This window comes from Moschus berezovskii, chromosome 16, assembly GCF_049115385.1.
Source record: "Moschus berezovskii isolate FMDL1 chromosome 16, NW_MosBer_1.0, whole genome shotgun sequence".
Taxonomy (NCBI): Eukaryota; Metazoa; Chordata; class Mammalia; order Artiodactyla; family Moschidae; genus Moschus; species Moschus berezovskii.
The window spans coordinates 84531451-84546217 of record NC_142475.1 but is presented as its reverse complement, the minus strand read 5'-3'; the positions used below and the strand labels follow the sequence as shown (position 1 = coordinate 84546217).

Sequence of the window (14767 nt, the reverse complement as noted above, 5' to 3'; positions counted from 1 at the left end):
GGGCTCAACCTACAGCCAGCCTGTGACCGCCAGGGTGGCCCGGATGGACAGCCGGAGCAGCTGGCCTGCCTGGTGGCAAGGGGGGCTGCAGGCCGAGAGATACAGTCTTGGCCTCAGTGGAGATGAGTAGGATGGTGCAGTGGAGGCAAAACCCCATCATGTCTCGGGTTCGGGATATGGCGGCCACCACTACACTGGTGGCCTTTTCCCTCAGAAATTCCAGCCAGGCCTGGACCTTGTACCCTCTGCAGGACCACTCCGAGATGTGTTTGGTGGCTTGAAGAGAAAAAAAAAAAAAGCAGCCCTCGAAAAGCAGGTATTTACTGAATAGGGCATCAGGGCAACTCTGGTGCTAGTGATATAACAAAACCACTCCTCGCAAGGAGCTGATGCTATTTTCCTATTCTCCTTAAATTTTATGAAGAGCAAGGATATATACTTACTCATTCTTTTGCCAGGATTCTGTGTTAAAACTTATATCCTAATGAGATGAGATAATAAATGATTTTGGATGGTGTTGAATACTGTGAAGGAAATAAACGAGGTTAGTGCTTAGGGAATGACAGACTCTCATAGGGAGGGAGGGAACAGGGATTTTGTGCATCAGTTTGATTAGCTAGAAGGGGACTGGGATAATAAATAGGTACGCATCGTGCAAATATCTGGGAGATCCAGATAGCTAGGACATCGATTTCAAAGCTATTGGTGAGGGGAAGAAAAGGGTAAACAATGAGAACAGTTAGAAAGCTGATGCAGTAGCCCATGAAAGCTGACCAGTTCCAGGCAAAACTGAAACCTCTAACATATATTGCCTTTTTATAACCCCAATTAATTCCTTGTATTTCAAACCTATGAATAAGAGGCAATCTCTAGAAAGTAAGGAGCAAGCTCATGATCAGAGTAAGTGAGGTATAGATGTATAACTATTAAGAGAACCCAAGTCCAGGGCTGGAAACTCCACATTGATTTTAGGGCAGCCTTACTTTCTCACCTCTTCAGCTCTGACTATTCCTTCCCCCCAAAAACACGTGTGTCAGGATGCAAATTCAGTTGATGTGAGTCAGTATTCAGTGAGACATAGACCCAAGTCACTCTTGCGCAGGCTTTTTCAGTCGACTGAGCAAAGGGTTCCAAGTTTCAGGCTTTAACAATTCCTTTCACTTAGGAGTGTTATTATTGTTTAATCTCCATATGGAACAGAGAGCATCAGGATTGCAGCTGGATTCGAGGCAGCAATTACAAGGAATTTGGAGATGCTTGTCATGAGAAGAATGATTAATTATTCTTTAAAACATTTATTGAATACCTGGTTAATGCCAAACATTCGGCTAGGCCTGGTGATAAAATGGTAACAACATACAGGGTGGTCACTACCATCATGGAGTTTTTAGTGTTCGGTGGTTGCATAGGCAGAAATAAATTGTATAAGTGAGGCACACCGGACACAGAGTTCATGAAGGGAGATTTAACCTACTCAGTTAAATCTGGGAGGATCTCCCAGAGAAAGCTATGCTTATAAAAATAATATAAAATACTTTTATTACTTTTTATTGAAGTAAAGTTGATTCACAATATTAATTTCAGGTGTACATCATGATGATTCAGCATTTTTAAAGTTTACACCCCACTAAAATTATTACATGATCAGTTCAGTTCAGTCACTCAGCCGTGTCCAACTCTTTGCGACCCCATGAATCACAGCACGCCAGGTCTCCCTGTCCATCACCAACTCCCAGAGTTCACTCAAACTCATGTCCATCGAGTCAGTGATGCCATCCAGCCATCTCACTCTCTGTTGTCCCCTTCTCCTCCTGACCCCAATCCTTCCCAGCATCAGAGTCTTTTCCAGTGAGTCAACTCGTCACATGAGGTGGCCAAAGTATTGGAGTGTCAGCTTTAGCATCAGTCCTTCCAATGAACACCCAGGATTGATCTCCTTTAGAATGGACTGGTTGGATCTCCTTGCAGTCCAAGGGACTCTCAAGAGTCTTCTAATGGCTATAATTTGCTATGCTTTACAATTTATCCTTGTTGCTTACCTAGAAAATTATTTTTGAATGCCTCTGAAAAGCCAAGGCAAAATACACTGAAGAAATGAAGTTGAAGTAGTATTGAGAAAAAAACTGGGACACTATTCCACTGTCATTCAGGCCTCCTGTTGTGTTCTTTGAACAGAAGCTCATTCCTGCCTTAGGGCCTTTGCACTTGGCCTATGCCGCTGCTCCTTAGTATCTGATTGCAGGCTCATTTACATTCTTCTTATGGTCATTTTTCCATGCTGCTGCTGCTGCTAAGTCACTTCAGTCATGTCCGACTCTGTGCGACCCCATAGACGGAAGCCCACCAGTCTCCCCCATTCCTGGGATTCTCCAGGCAAGAACACTGAAGTGGGTTGCCATTTCCTTCTCCAATGCATGAAAGTGAAAAGTGAAAATGAAGCCACTCAGTCGTGTCCGACTCTTAGCGACCCCATGGATTGTAGAATACCAGGTTCCTCCATGCATGGGATTTTCTAGACAAGAGTACTGGAGTGGGGTGCCATTGCCTTCTCCATATGACCCTCCTTATTTTGATTAGTCCCTGCTTATCACTCTTAAAACACCCTTTTGTTTTCCTCAAATGTGATGATCTTGGTTTTTCTTCCATTTATTTATTTATTTATTTTTCTACTAGATTGTAATCTTCAAGAACCTGGGCTCCTAGATCTCTGGGTCACATCATCAGGCCCAAGTCTGACACATGGTAAGCGCTCAATAAATATTGAAGCACTCAATAAATAATAAAAGTTTGTATAAGAAGGTTTATACTGAGTTAACTTATTCTATACAATGTTAACCATGTTATATTCCCTTCACATAGCAACATTCCAATAAAACTCCCTTAAAGATGAAGCTGCCACACAATTCTTTATTGAAGATGAGAAATGAACTTTGTTGTTTGCATAACCTGAGGTTTAGCTTTGTAAATAAGCCCCTGGAAATTTACTTTGAAGTACATTAAAAAGATTAATGGATAGAGAGACAGATGGATAGATACAAAATAAAACAAGTTTACTAAAATGTAACATCAAAATTTTGATTATTAAGCTAAACAGATGTTCACTGGTAAATTCTTTCAACACATATGTCTTTGTGCAAATTTTCATAAGTGAATGTGGGAAAGAAAAAGTACCCAAATATATTCCTCCTCTGAGTAGAGTTTATGTTTAATCTATACTTTCTGTGTCCTTCAGGTGGATGATTAGCAGGGAAATAGTCAAGAAAATCCTTTACAATATATTGTTTAAGCAACAAGTGATATATTTGGTATGATTTCCAGTAGAGAGTTGTGCACTCACATGGTTTATTGGAAGTTGGGAAAACTAGAGCCCATGGCTCACTATTCCTCTGGCTTGAGATCTGGCTGCTGCTGGTTCCAGGGGCTTGAGTAAAGTCGTAAGTGGAAGGTGACTCCCAGGTGTTACCTGTTGAAACAGGAGAAATCATCATCTCATTTGTGACTCCTCATTCTATCATCTAAGGAAATGTGCCCTTGGCATCATTAAGATGGTTCAGTGTCTTTCTGCCCTGTGAATCTATTTGACCTTGTGGCTGCTCTTGTTTTTGATGGGTTCAGGATGAGAGGAACCCTCATTACATTAATAACAATAACCAGCATGTGAATGAGTGTTCCTGGCTTATGAGAGTATTCTATTTGCCTTACTTTCTTTGGTTGTCCCAACAATGCTACGTTTCAAATAGACCAGGAACTATTATGCACCCACCTATTTTACAGATCGAGGCAATATGTGAGAGACATAGCCAATTTCATGGTACGATATTGAGGAGCTGAATTCAGGACTGAGGTTCCTGACTTCTAATCTAATCAAGTCACCCTTATCTAATGCCCAACTGAAAATGTAGCAATTTTTCACTACCTGATTTTATCAAAAGGAGGGAGGCTATTTCGAGGAAACAGAATATCAGAGAAATGCCACAGGGAAAATGAACTTTTCCCAGGTTGAATTCATGCTATATTATCACAAAAACTCGAATCCATTTCTTCATTCTGTTCTTCCATATTTCTTGAAGTGTCTGTCCCTTGTGAAAGGTTAAATGTCTGCTTGATTCTCTCCCAGTGAATTTCTCTGAGGTGGATAATACTCTTTTAGGATTGGGGAGTAGAGACTAGCCAACAGGTATCCTTACCATGCTGCTGCTGTGCCTGTCATATATGTTCCTTGTATTCTCCCCTCCCCAGGTGGCTGTTCTTAGTGAGGTGGAACAATAACTACTTTAATGCTTATTCCATCAGCTCCTGGGAAACTATTAGAGTTTAAACGTGCCCACTGCTCATGACTTGTAATGCCACTGAATTCCCCTTTACTTTTGGTTTCTTGAATGTTAATGAGTGTTGACTACAGAGTCAGACATCCCTGCCTCTGAGACTATACTCAAATTACCTGTGCCATCAGGCAAGTTGCTTGGCCTCCCTTAAGTCTCATGTTTTTATCTATAAAATGAGATTAATTATAAAACTTGCCCTTTGGAGCTGTTGTGAGTACTAAATGGAATAATACTTATGAAGGGTGCAACTCAGTACTTACCACTTAGCAGCTGCTCATAACTATTGCTAAGAATTTTAATAATTCAGAGTTAGAATATAGACATGCTCCTCATAAATTTCATAAAATTCATCTTACTCTCTAATTAGAAGGAATTTCATTTACACCATTTTGCCAACAAAGGTCCATATAGTCAAAGCTATGGTTTTACCAGTAGTCATGTAGGGATGTGAGATTTGGACCGTTAAGAAGACTGAGCACCAAAGAATTGATGCTTTTCAATTGTGGTGATGGAGAAGACTCTCAAGAGTCCCTTGGATAGCATGGAGATTAAACCAGTCAATCCTGAAGGAAATCAACCCCGACTATACATTGGAAGGACTGATGCTGAAGCTGAAACTTTAATATTTGGCCACCTATTTTGAAGAGTTGACTCATTGGAAAAGACCCTGATGCTGTGAAAGACAGAGGGCAGGAGGAGAAGTGGGGTTGGGAGGGGGAGGGGAGGTGGCAGAGGATGAGATGGTTAGATGGCATCCTGACTCAATGAACATGAGTTCATTGTGACAGCGAAGGACAGGGAAGCCTGGTATGTTGAAGTTCATTGGGTCACAAAGAGAGTTGAACACAGCTTAGTGACTGAACAACAGCAACATTTACACACAGCTTTTTCTTCCTGCCTCCTGCCTCCCTTTCTCCCTTCCTTCCTCCTATAGACTGAAACAAAGGCACAACATGAGAGATGTGAGTTAAGTTTCGTTGGGGCAAAATGAGGGTCACAGCCTGGGAGACAGCATTTCTGATAGCTCTGAGAAACTGCTCCAAAGAGGAATTGCTGCCTGGCTTACAGTTTTGCTTTTATCTCTGGAAACAACTCAGTGTCTTGTTAGGGTATAAGGTAAGTGTCATATATGATTTTAGCGAAGGGAGCACCTGCAGTCATGCACACATTTTGGCAGAGGTTTTCTGCTAGTCATGAGCAAATTTGCCATTAATGATTTCAGTGCTTTTCTGGATATGAAGAGATGTAATAATTGGGCTCATGAAATCTTCTGAAAATATCTATCTGAAGACCTGTCCTGCCAGTTTTTCTAAGAGCACAGAGTGCTTCATTTCCATTCTCCACTCTAAATTCCTTTCAGAGAGTATTGAATGTCAGCAGCTGCAGCAGGACTTGATTTATTCCTTGTAGAGGTAGCTGTCAAGTGCCAATTTGTAGTTGACACTTCTTTCTTTCCCTCCTTCCTTTCTCCCCTCCATCTCCCTCCCTCCCTCTCTTCCTTCCTTCTGGACATCTTTATTGAGTGTCTCTATCATGCCAGGCAGTCTCTACTCTTATGGATATTGCAGGTTACAGTGGAAGACTAATTAAGGAATCACAGAAATGAATGTAAAATTTTACCTCTAGTAATGACTACGGAGTATATCACAAAGGAGGCCTTGAACTAATGGGGAGACTTCCGTGAAATTTTTACTAAGCAAAGAGCTCAATGCTTGAAGCACGTGGAAACCAATACTATGGCAACAACTTTTGAGAAGAGTTTTATTTTGAGGCCAACTGGCAAGGAGACGCAGGAAGGGCTCAAATATGTGTCTTTGATCTGGGGTTCAGTCAAACGTGAGTTGGTGGAGGATGTATTAATTGGCAGAAATATTGGTGGAGTAGGTTTCAATTAGTGGGCTTAGGAACTTGTCCATTTATGATAAGATATGGTTGTGGCTTCAACATGAGATCTTCCAGGATGGAGAACCCTTCACTTCTAAAAGGATTCTGGCATTCAAGTTCCAGTCATGTCCTGATACTTTGGTTCCCTGGGGGTGGTATGAGGACTTAGTTTTGGGGTGTTACTTGAGGTCAAAATTCTTCTCTTGTGCCTACTTTGGCTGCCTGGGACTGAAGCTGAGGGAGGGAGTGGTACAAAGTGGGGCAGGGTTCCTGGAGGTGGGCCAATTCTGGTAATCTGTTGGCAATCACCGGGTTGCAGATTGCAACTTTATTCCAAGAGCAATGGGAATCCATCGAAGAATTTCAGATAGGACTGTAAAATAACTCTCATGAGTCATTTAGTTTAAATGGAAGTCTGACCAATTAAGCCATCTTTATTCATGTGGCCAGTGAGCAGAGGGCAGACATGATCCATAGGATTGATCATCTGAATTTTAACACCATGCTCAGTGATCTGGGAAGTTGTGAAAGTAATAGGCCCTGGGTGTCCTCCTCTGGGAAGCTTATTGAACAAGCTATTAAAAAACAAAAATTCAATTGAGTAAATTTGAAGACTTAGTTGGCTTTATTCAATGACTTCTGAATCAATCAGTATCCCAGTTAGTAAGCAGAAGGAAGTTCTGAGGGGTTGTGTAAATGGAAGGTTTTTATAGAAAGAAAGGAGAGGCAAGGAAGCCATTAGAAAAGTATATTTAGGGCAGACAGCTGTTTTGGGGGGAGCGGAGGGAGGGATTACAAGGGTTTTTATCATGCAGATATATATATATATATTCTTTCTCTGGGCCAGGAGCATGAATGGAGAAGGAGTAAAATGCAACAGATTACTACCACATTGCCTACCCCAAAATTTCAGACTAGTTGATTAAGATAACATTTCTGGGGAAGGCTCTAACTGCAATTATGTCAGTTATTGTAGAAGTTTGGTATCATGGGCTTTAGCACAAGTGACACTTTGGCGGCCTGTGGTTTTCTCTTTAGCACCTGCCCATCTGCATTACATTTCTGGATGCTTGCAGTAAGCCTCCTTCCAGAGGGCTCCAGACTTCTTCAGGGCCCTGCAAGAGGAGTAGACAAAACCATGAGCAGGTGAGACTCAGGTCAAAGGAGCTACTTCATGGAACATTTGCTCTTTTACTTAATACTTTACAACATTGTCATTTTCAGCTCTATCTGAAAGATCTCTTTCTATCTTGCCCAGTGGAGGGAGTCAAATACACTGACTTATGTTTTAGAAGGTGAGTTCACATTTTCTATATGGAGGAGATTGAGATTTTCTTTTTTTTTTTTTTTAATGCTTTTCTGTACTCCAAAGTATCACTTTCTTTTTCTCCAGTATTAAAAGAAAAAGTTCTGTTGAATCTCTATAAGATAAACCATATAACTATAAACCAACTCATACTGTATCCACCTACCTCTCCTACTTTATAAAGTGAAGTATTTTTCTAGGCTTTGGTGATACAGCAGTGAATAGGAGTGATGAGAGTCTTGTCCACCTGGAGTTCCTGGTCTGCATTGGGAGACACATATTACCCAATATGCTATTTAATCATGAGTGTGATAAAGGTCAGACATAAAGAGAACCAAGCATGTGACAGGTTTAGTCTTTGGGGGAAGGGAGGACTGAGATGAATAAAAGACCATTTAGGTGAGCTTTGGAGAGTGAATGGAAATTGAGAGCATGACAGGAGGGGTGTGGCAAATTGGAAGATTATTCTGGTAGAAGAAAAGGTGACCAATGATGTGTCATGCAAGGGGCAAGGAGTTATGTAGCAACTGTAGGGAGGCCAGGTGTCTGGAGGACAGGAAGGGAGGAGAGTGGCAGAAAGTGAAGATGGGTCACTGTTCAGGGATCAGATCTAGCCTTGCTGGGTTATTTATTCATGAGACACTGTTTTTCTTTTTCCTAATCTTAAAATAAAATTTAAAAAATCAACCAATATTTTGGCTGTTAATTTGACACACACAGGATTCTCTAGGGAACTATGAATGCTTCAGGATGAGTATGAATTCTCAGATCCTATAGAAAGAGTCACCCCTGCCTGTCCCATCAGACCCTGCAAGCATCTTAGTTTGCAACCCTGGACCAGATGATTTGAGAGTCCCTCCCACCGATTAAGTTCTAAAGCATGTCAAGGCTCTGTGGGTGATACAAAGACAAATAATACAGAATCAATCCTGGTTTATAAGAAGCTTGAAATTTAGTAGGGCTTCAAGGCATTTTCACTAAGAAGTACCTAGAAGGCAGCAGGTAAACAGTAGGAATTACCATTATCATTTCTGTGTTATTGTTGTCCCTTATAGACCCTCATGTCCATGCTGGGCACATGGATGTTCCTTAATAAATAGTTATTGTCTGAATGATTCATAAAGCAGTGAAGAGTCTGGGGACCAGCAGTGAAGGGAAATGAGAGCTGTGGGTTGAGGAAATGTTATTACCTGAGAATATCTCCAAATGCCTTCAACATGGGCTTATTCACATACTGCAATCCATGCTTGGCGCACAGTGACTTCACCAGAGGTGCCACCTTGTGAAAATTATGGCGTGGCATTGTGGGAAATAGACTAGGGAAACAGAGAACGTAGATATAAAACTTCTCAGACCTAAGGAGAAACCTAAAGTTTCCATTCCCCTTTTACAAAATAAAATATCAGCCACGCAGACCCAATCTTGACCTTGCACAATACTTTTGTTCTGGGAAGTTAAAAAAGTTGCTGGCAGACTCATTTTATCCCTTAACCCTCTGCAAGCCTTGTGGGTGGCAGATGTTTAAGAAGAAATAAGAGAATATGTTTTAGCTCCATCAACTGTTTATTTTTGGCCTGATCCAATGAAAGTATACATTTTAGAACTTTATACTGTTTAGAACTACCCAGAGAAGTAGAGATACTGAACTGCCCCCACTACCCCTACTAATCTCTGTTTTAGTCTCTGTCTTTCTAACTTCCTTAGCAAGAATAGATGAATGTATACTAAGTCACAGCAAATAGCTACTATTCCCAGGAAAGGGATAAGAAATGAAGAGAGATGGAGTTTTAATTACAAGTTTTCATTAGTTGGCCAGATGATCATCTTGGATGTAAACCTCTCCTTTAATAAAACTATGAGTAATAATATTTTGTTCTTGTTTTGCTGAAATTTTCAAGCCCTAATATGAGAAATGGAATGAGAAAAATTCGTTGAACAAATTATGGTCTTGCTCCTTCTTTGACTATCATATACTCACATGGTTTAGACAAAGAGAATGTGGAAAGCCTCTGCCTTGATACTCTGGAGAAATTGACTGTCAGTGTTTCAACTTGCATCAAGGAGTGAACTACCCATTTCCTCTCTGTAAATGACCCATTGGTACAGTATTTCCAGATACCATTTACAAATTGCAGCAGGGACTCCACTTCTTTATTTATTTTGTAAACTTGGCTCTAAAGACAGATAAGTAAATATTTGAATTATAGCATAGCTAAATTTGAACACAAGTTGGTTACCCAAGTGTCCTGATTTTTCTTAATTTTGACAACAAAGCAAATGCGAAGAAATCAATTCCTAAAGCCCATAGGAATCTGGAAACTGAGTCACTGATATTTTCCCAAGATTTCACTCCATTTACTCGCAATTGTGACAATTCATTTCCTTCTTCCCTTCTTTATCATTGTTGTTAACTGAAAAATAGCATCCTTTAGAGAGTCCTGGTTCATTGTTTTCCCTTAAGATCGTGAGTCTAATGCTCTGCTCTGGACCATATGGAGGACAGGTATTAGTGTCCTTTATCGTGAACTATTTCTCTTACTCACTGGTGCTCAATCTGGAAGTTCAAGTGCCCAGTGAACCAGTCATTGAAAAGGGACTGTTCAACATTACAGGTGGCCAAGACCTGCAAAGAAAAAGCTTACATTAGCTGTAAATGAACCCATGTCAAAACAAGATATTTAGTTACTCTTATTTATCCATCATTCAACAAGTGCTGATCGAGTACACATTTTGTGTAACAAACCATGAGGGATAAAAATTAGTCCCAGGTCTCAGGGGCCTTACAATTATAAAGGAAATAAGGCATTATGCTAAGAGTATAGATAAGGCAATAGATATGAAGAAGTAAATAGGATCTGAGAGGACTAAGTCCCTACCAGCCCTCAAAATCATAAGACTAAGGTGTCATGAGTAAGGACTTTGGCAGATGGAAGTGGGATTGTAGGACTCTGATAGAAATTATAGGAGTTTGAATATCATTACTACAGAATGGACTTGACTGTAAATGGGGAATAAAGCATGCAAGGGCTTTAAACAGGGGTTTTGTGCATAGAAATACCTTTATTAATATATATATATATAAGTAGGAGAAGGAAATGGCAACCCACTCCAGTGTTCTTGCCTGGAGAATCCCAGGGACGGGGGAGCCTGGTGGGCTGCCATCTATGGGGTCGCACAGTCGGACACGACTGAAGCGACTTAGCAGCAGCAGTTTCCTCTTTAATCTAATGTATTTTATACAAAGACAGACTGAGAAGAAGTTCATAGGATTCTCCAGACTACTTAGAACGCTTATGAACATGATTTTATTCAGTGTCTTTCAAAGATTTAATTCTTGTTAGGTCGTTATCATTTTGAATGTTATTTTCGCAGTTGCTCTAAGCGTTCCTCAAAGTGTACTTTCAAGCACCTCAGGGTTCCCTAGGACACTTTCAGGGGATCTTCGAGGTCAAAATGATTTCCATAATACTTCTAAGACAATATTTGCCTTTTTCATTCTCATTCATGCATACTTATGGCATGGGTTTTTCCAGAGGCTGTTAAGCATGGGATGATGTCATCACTCTGATGTTAAGCTTTATTGGCTTTATCTTGTTATTTTAAAACTAATTAATATTTTAAAACTCTCAGTTTCAATTTCAAATACAGTAAGTATCAGAGGTATAACCTCCACAAACAAAAGCTCTTCGATGTTCTCAATAAGTTTTAAGGGTGGTTTCTTGACAAAATGATTGAGGACCACTACTCTGTGGAATGTCCACTGAATTTGGAAATGAGCATGGAGGAGGAAGCAATATGATGACTGGATTCTCCAGCTAATCATGGCACAGGCAGTGTCAGGCTTAGGAGGCAGTGGTGTTCTTCATGGGTCACAAATCTTTTAACCGTTAACAGCATTCTTGCCGAGAGTGCTGAGTCTCCTCTCGGGCCCCACTATCTATACAATGAAATGAGGGAGATTCCAGGGTTCTTCCTTCTGTTATTCTAGGAATGTGAGATCCATTGAAAGACTATATCATGTTGAGGGAGGTTTAGTAAACCCTGCCTGTAAGGTGCCACACAGTAAATGTTTTAATTCTGCATCACAGCTACTCAATTCTGATATTTTAGAATGAAAGCTATCATAGAGAATATGTAATGTATGAGTGTGACTGTGTTCCAATAAAACTTTACAGAAACACAGACTGGGCTAGATTGACCCTTGGACTGTAGTTTATTAAGCCTTGGTTAAGAGCAAAGGTTCTGAAATCGAACTGCCAAGGTTTAGAATCTGCTTCTAGGGAACTCTCATGTGGTCCACTGCTTAAAACTGTGTGCTTAACACATGTTTGATCCCTGATAGGAGAACTAAGACCCTGCATGCCACACAGTGTGGCCAAATAAATAAATAAAACCTGCTTCTACCACTTATTAGCTGTGTGATCTTACACAAGTTATGAAACTTCTTCATACCTCAATTTTATCATTGGTAAAGTGGGAATACTCCAAGCATGTAGCTATATCCCATGTAGCCCCATTCAGAACAGTTGACAGTGCCTGGTCCCTGGCAAGCCTCCAATAAATATTATTTGAGGTAAGCAGATGCTAATCATGATGCTTTGATGGATGCTTTCCCAAGAACAGCATTATTACCTGCGTGCTGAACCAGTCCTGGTTCTCCTCTTTGCTTATCTTCATTGGTATGTGGCTCATCTGGGTAACATATACAATCCAGGAACTTTCAAGAAACCTTTAAGAGAATAAAAGGAAGATATTATCACTCCTTGGGGAGTGTCAGTTCTAGTCACTGGGTTTGCATAACCACTGGCAGATCTGGCTGAGCATTAGAGGAAATGGCAGTGACTCAAAGGTTCCAATCATATGGTTATTTGTTTTTCATCTTTGCAGACCTTTCATATCTAAAGATGACACACTAGGTATTCATTCAGTCACACTACCTGTCTTGCAGCCTAATGTACCAGAGCAGTGTCCCCAGTATTTTCTGTACGCGTTGGTGCAAGGCTCAGAAGATACCTAGATAAGTGAAGGTCAGGCTTCCCTGGTGTCTCAGTGGTAAAGATTCCATCTGCCAATGCAGGAGATATGAGTTTGATTCCTGGATCAGGAAGATCCCCTGGACCAAGAAGTGGCAACCGACTCCAGTATTCTTGCCTGTGAAACCCCCAGAGCAGAGGAGCCTGGCATGCTGCAGTCTATGGGGTTGCAAAAGAGTCAGACATGACTTAGCGACTAAAGAAACAACAACTTATGGATATATGCAACGTGATTAACAGTTGGACTCTTCCCACCAGATAGAACTGGGTACAAGTTCTGATTTGACACTGCCACTGGCCCTTATTTGCTCTTGTGTAAGTGACTTGATTTCTCTGAACTTTAGTTTTCTTACTGAAAAAATGAAATTGATGCTATCTACATTGCCTGGTTGTGCATTTTTTATTACATCAAATAAGATAATACATGTAAAGTGAGTGAAGTTGCTCAGTCATGTCCAACTCTTTGAGTCCCCATGGACCATAGCCCACCAGCTTCTCCATCCATGGAATTTTCCAGGCAAGATTACTGGAGTGGGTTGTCATTTCCTTCTCCAGGATCTTCCCAACCCAGGGATCAAATAAGTGCATTCCTGTCTGAGACACCAGGGAAGCTCACAATGAGAAGCCTTTAGCAAATGGCCTGATGCATAGTAGCTACCATTATTGTTATGAATAGTAATGCAAATGAATGAGGAAGGAATAAATTGGGAAGTTGAAGAGAGTTATTCAGTTTAAAGTCATTTTGATTTGGGGGAAATCTCTAGTCATAAAATAACTTTTTAAAAAACTGGCCTCCAGTTATCTTTGGTAAGAATTAAGATGTCCAGCTGGATTACAGTTTGAAGGACTTGGTGATCAGGCAGAATACAATTGACCTTTGAGAAACATGCAGGTCTACTTAAATGTGGATACTTTTAAGTAAACACATACAATACTACAAGATTAATGGCTGCCTGAATCCACAGTTGTGAAACCACATATGTGGATAGATGAGCTTGAGTATCTTTGGATTTTGGTAACTGATGTGAGTCCAGGGACTAATCCCCCTCAGATGCTGAGGGACTACTATACTGCAATTGGGAATTAATTATGTGGGAAAAAAGGCAAGATTGGGCAAATTCAGTTTCCAAGAAACTATTTCAGATGTTTTATCCCACATTTTCTTGGAAATGTCTCAGCTGCAAGAATGCAGTCTGGTGTCATAAACTGCTAATCATTGCTAATAATAAATAGATCAGAAAAGAAAGGTAAGAGGACCATCCAGGTAATAAGAGTAGGAGAATATTATTGTTTTCTTACTTGACTGAGTATATGAGCACTATGGTTCCAAATATTCCATAGAAAGGGCCAAATGTGATGAAATAGCGGATATAAAAGCTGCTGACCCAGGCGATCTCCTGCAGAAAGAAGTGCTTGAAAGTTAATCTAGTGGAAATAAAACTGGCTAAATCTTATATCCTGGTACTCAAGGAAACTACATCTGGAAAGAACCAAGCACTTACATTTCCCTTTTCTACAAGCCTGATCTAGCTCTAGAGAAGGAATCGAGTTACTCACCTCCCAGTCCCTTCTGCGGTACATCATTAGAACGGATTTCAGGGTGAAAAATACCGGTACCAAAAAAGGGGCCCAAACTGAAAAAGAAAAAAAAAGCAAGAAGATAGTGAACAGATGAGCAGATATGATTCCTGTGGAAGCTAGTGGGAGTTGATCTCCTTAACATGCTACCCCTGGAATACTGCCCCTGAGAAGGGTGCAAGGTGGAGATCCACAACCACATCCTGGATGCTGCTGGGCTTTTAGAGTCTCTGAGGCTGAACCAGGACTTTGGTTCAAGCTCCCTTAAGGAGACTAGGGAAACTTTGAAGATCTGAGTCATTCCTGATGAAGGCATCCTGGAAGGACTTCTGTTGTGAGCTTTCAAGTTTTCTCAAGTTTCCTGGAATCCTTCAATCCTTCATGATCCTTCGTGTTGGGCCCTGTCACAATATGTCTAGGTGGGAGATATAGAGCAGGTATATTGAGTCTGGCCAGATAGTTATTTACCTGCTTCTCCCCCAGGACCAGTGAAGTTGCCTGGAGCATGTAGGAATCATATGGAGATCCTTCAGATTTTGACAACTCTCTTCCTGATCAAACTTTGGTCAGATGCTCTGGAGCCCACTTCCTGACTAGGTTTCAAAGTTGACCTGTAAACTTTCAAAGTCTGCAAACTGTCA

At 40.7% G+C, this 14767-nt stretch overlaps 1 protein-coding gene across 1 annotated transcript in view; it reads right to left on the bottom strand.

Moving 5' to 3' along the window:
• Nucleotides 1-4: 4 nt before the first annotated feature.
• Nucleotides 5-14767, bottom strand: part of LOC129560049 (fatty acid desaturase 2-like protein FADS2B) — a 52619-nt gene continuing 37856 nt past the window's right edge. Inside the window, exons 7-15 of the mRNA XM_055431988.1 lie at nt 14106-14182; nt 13848-13945; nt 12148-12244; nt 10059-10138; nt 8706-8831; nt 7268-7324; nt 4586-4611; nt 3380-3463; nt 5-276 (exon numbers count right to left, since the gene is read on the bottom strand). Coding sequence (XP_055287963.1) covers nt 5-276; nt 3380-3463; nt 4586-4611; nt 7268-7324; nt 8706-8831; nt 10059-10138; nt 12148-12244; nt 13848-13945; nt 14106-14182 — 917 coding nt within the window. The remainder of the gene's footprint in view (nt 277-3379; nt 3464-4585; nt 4612-7267; nt 7325-8705; nt 8832-10058; nt 10139-12147; nt 12245-13847; nt 13946-14105; nt 14183-14767) is intronic.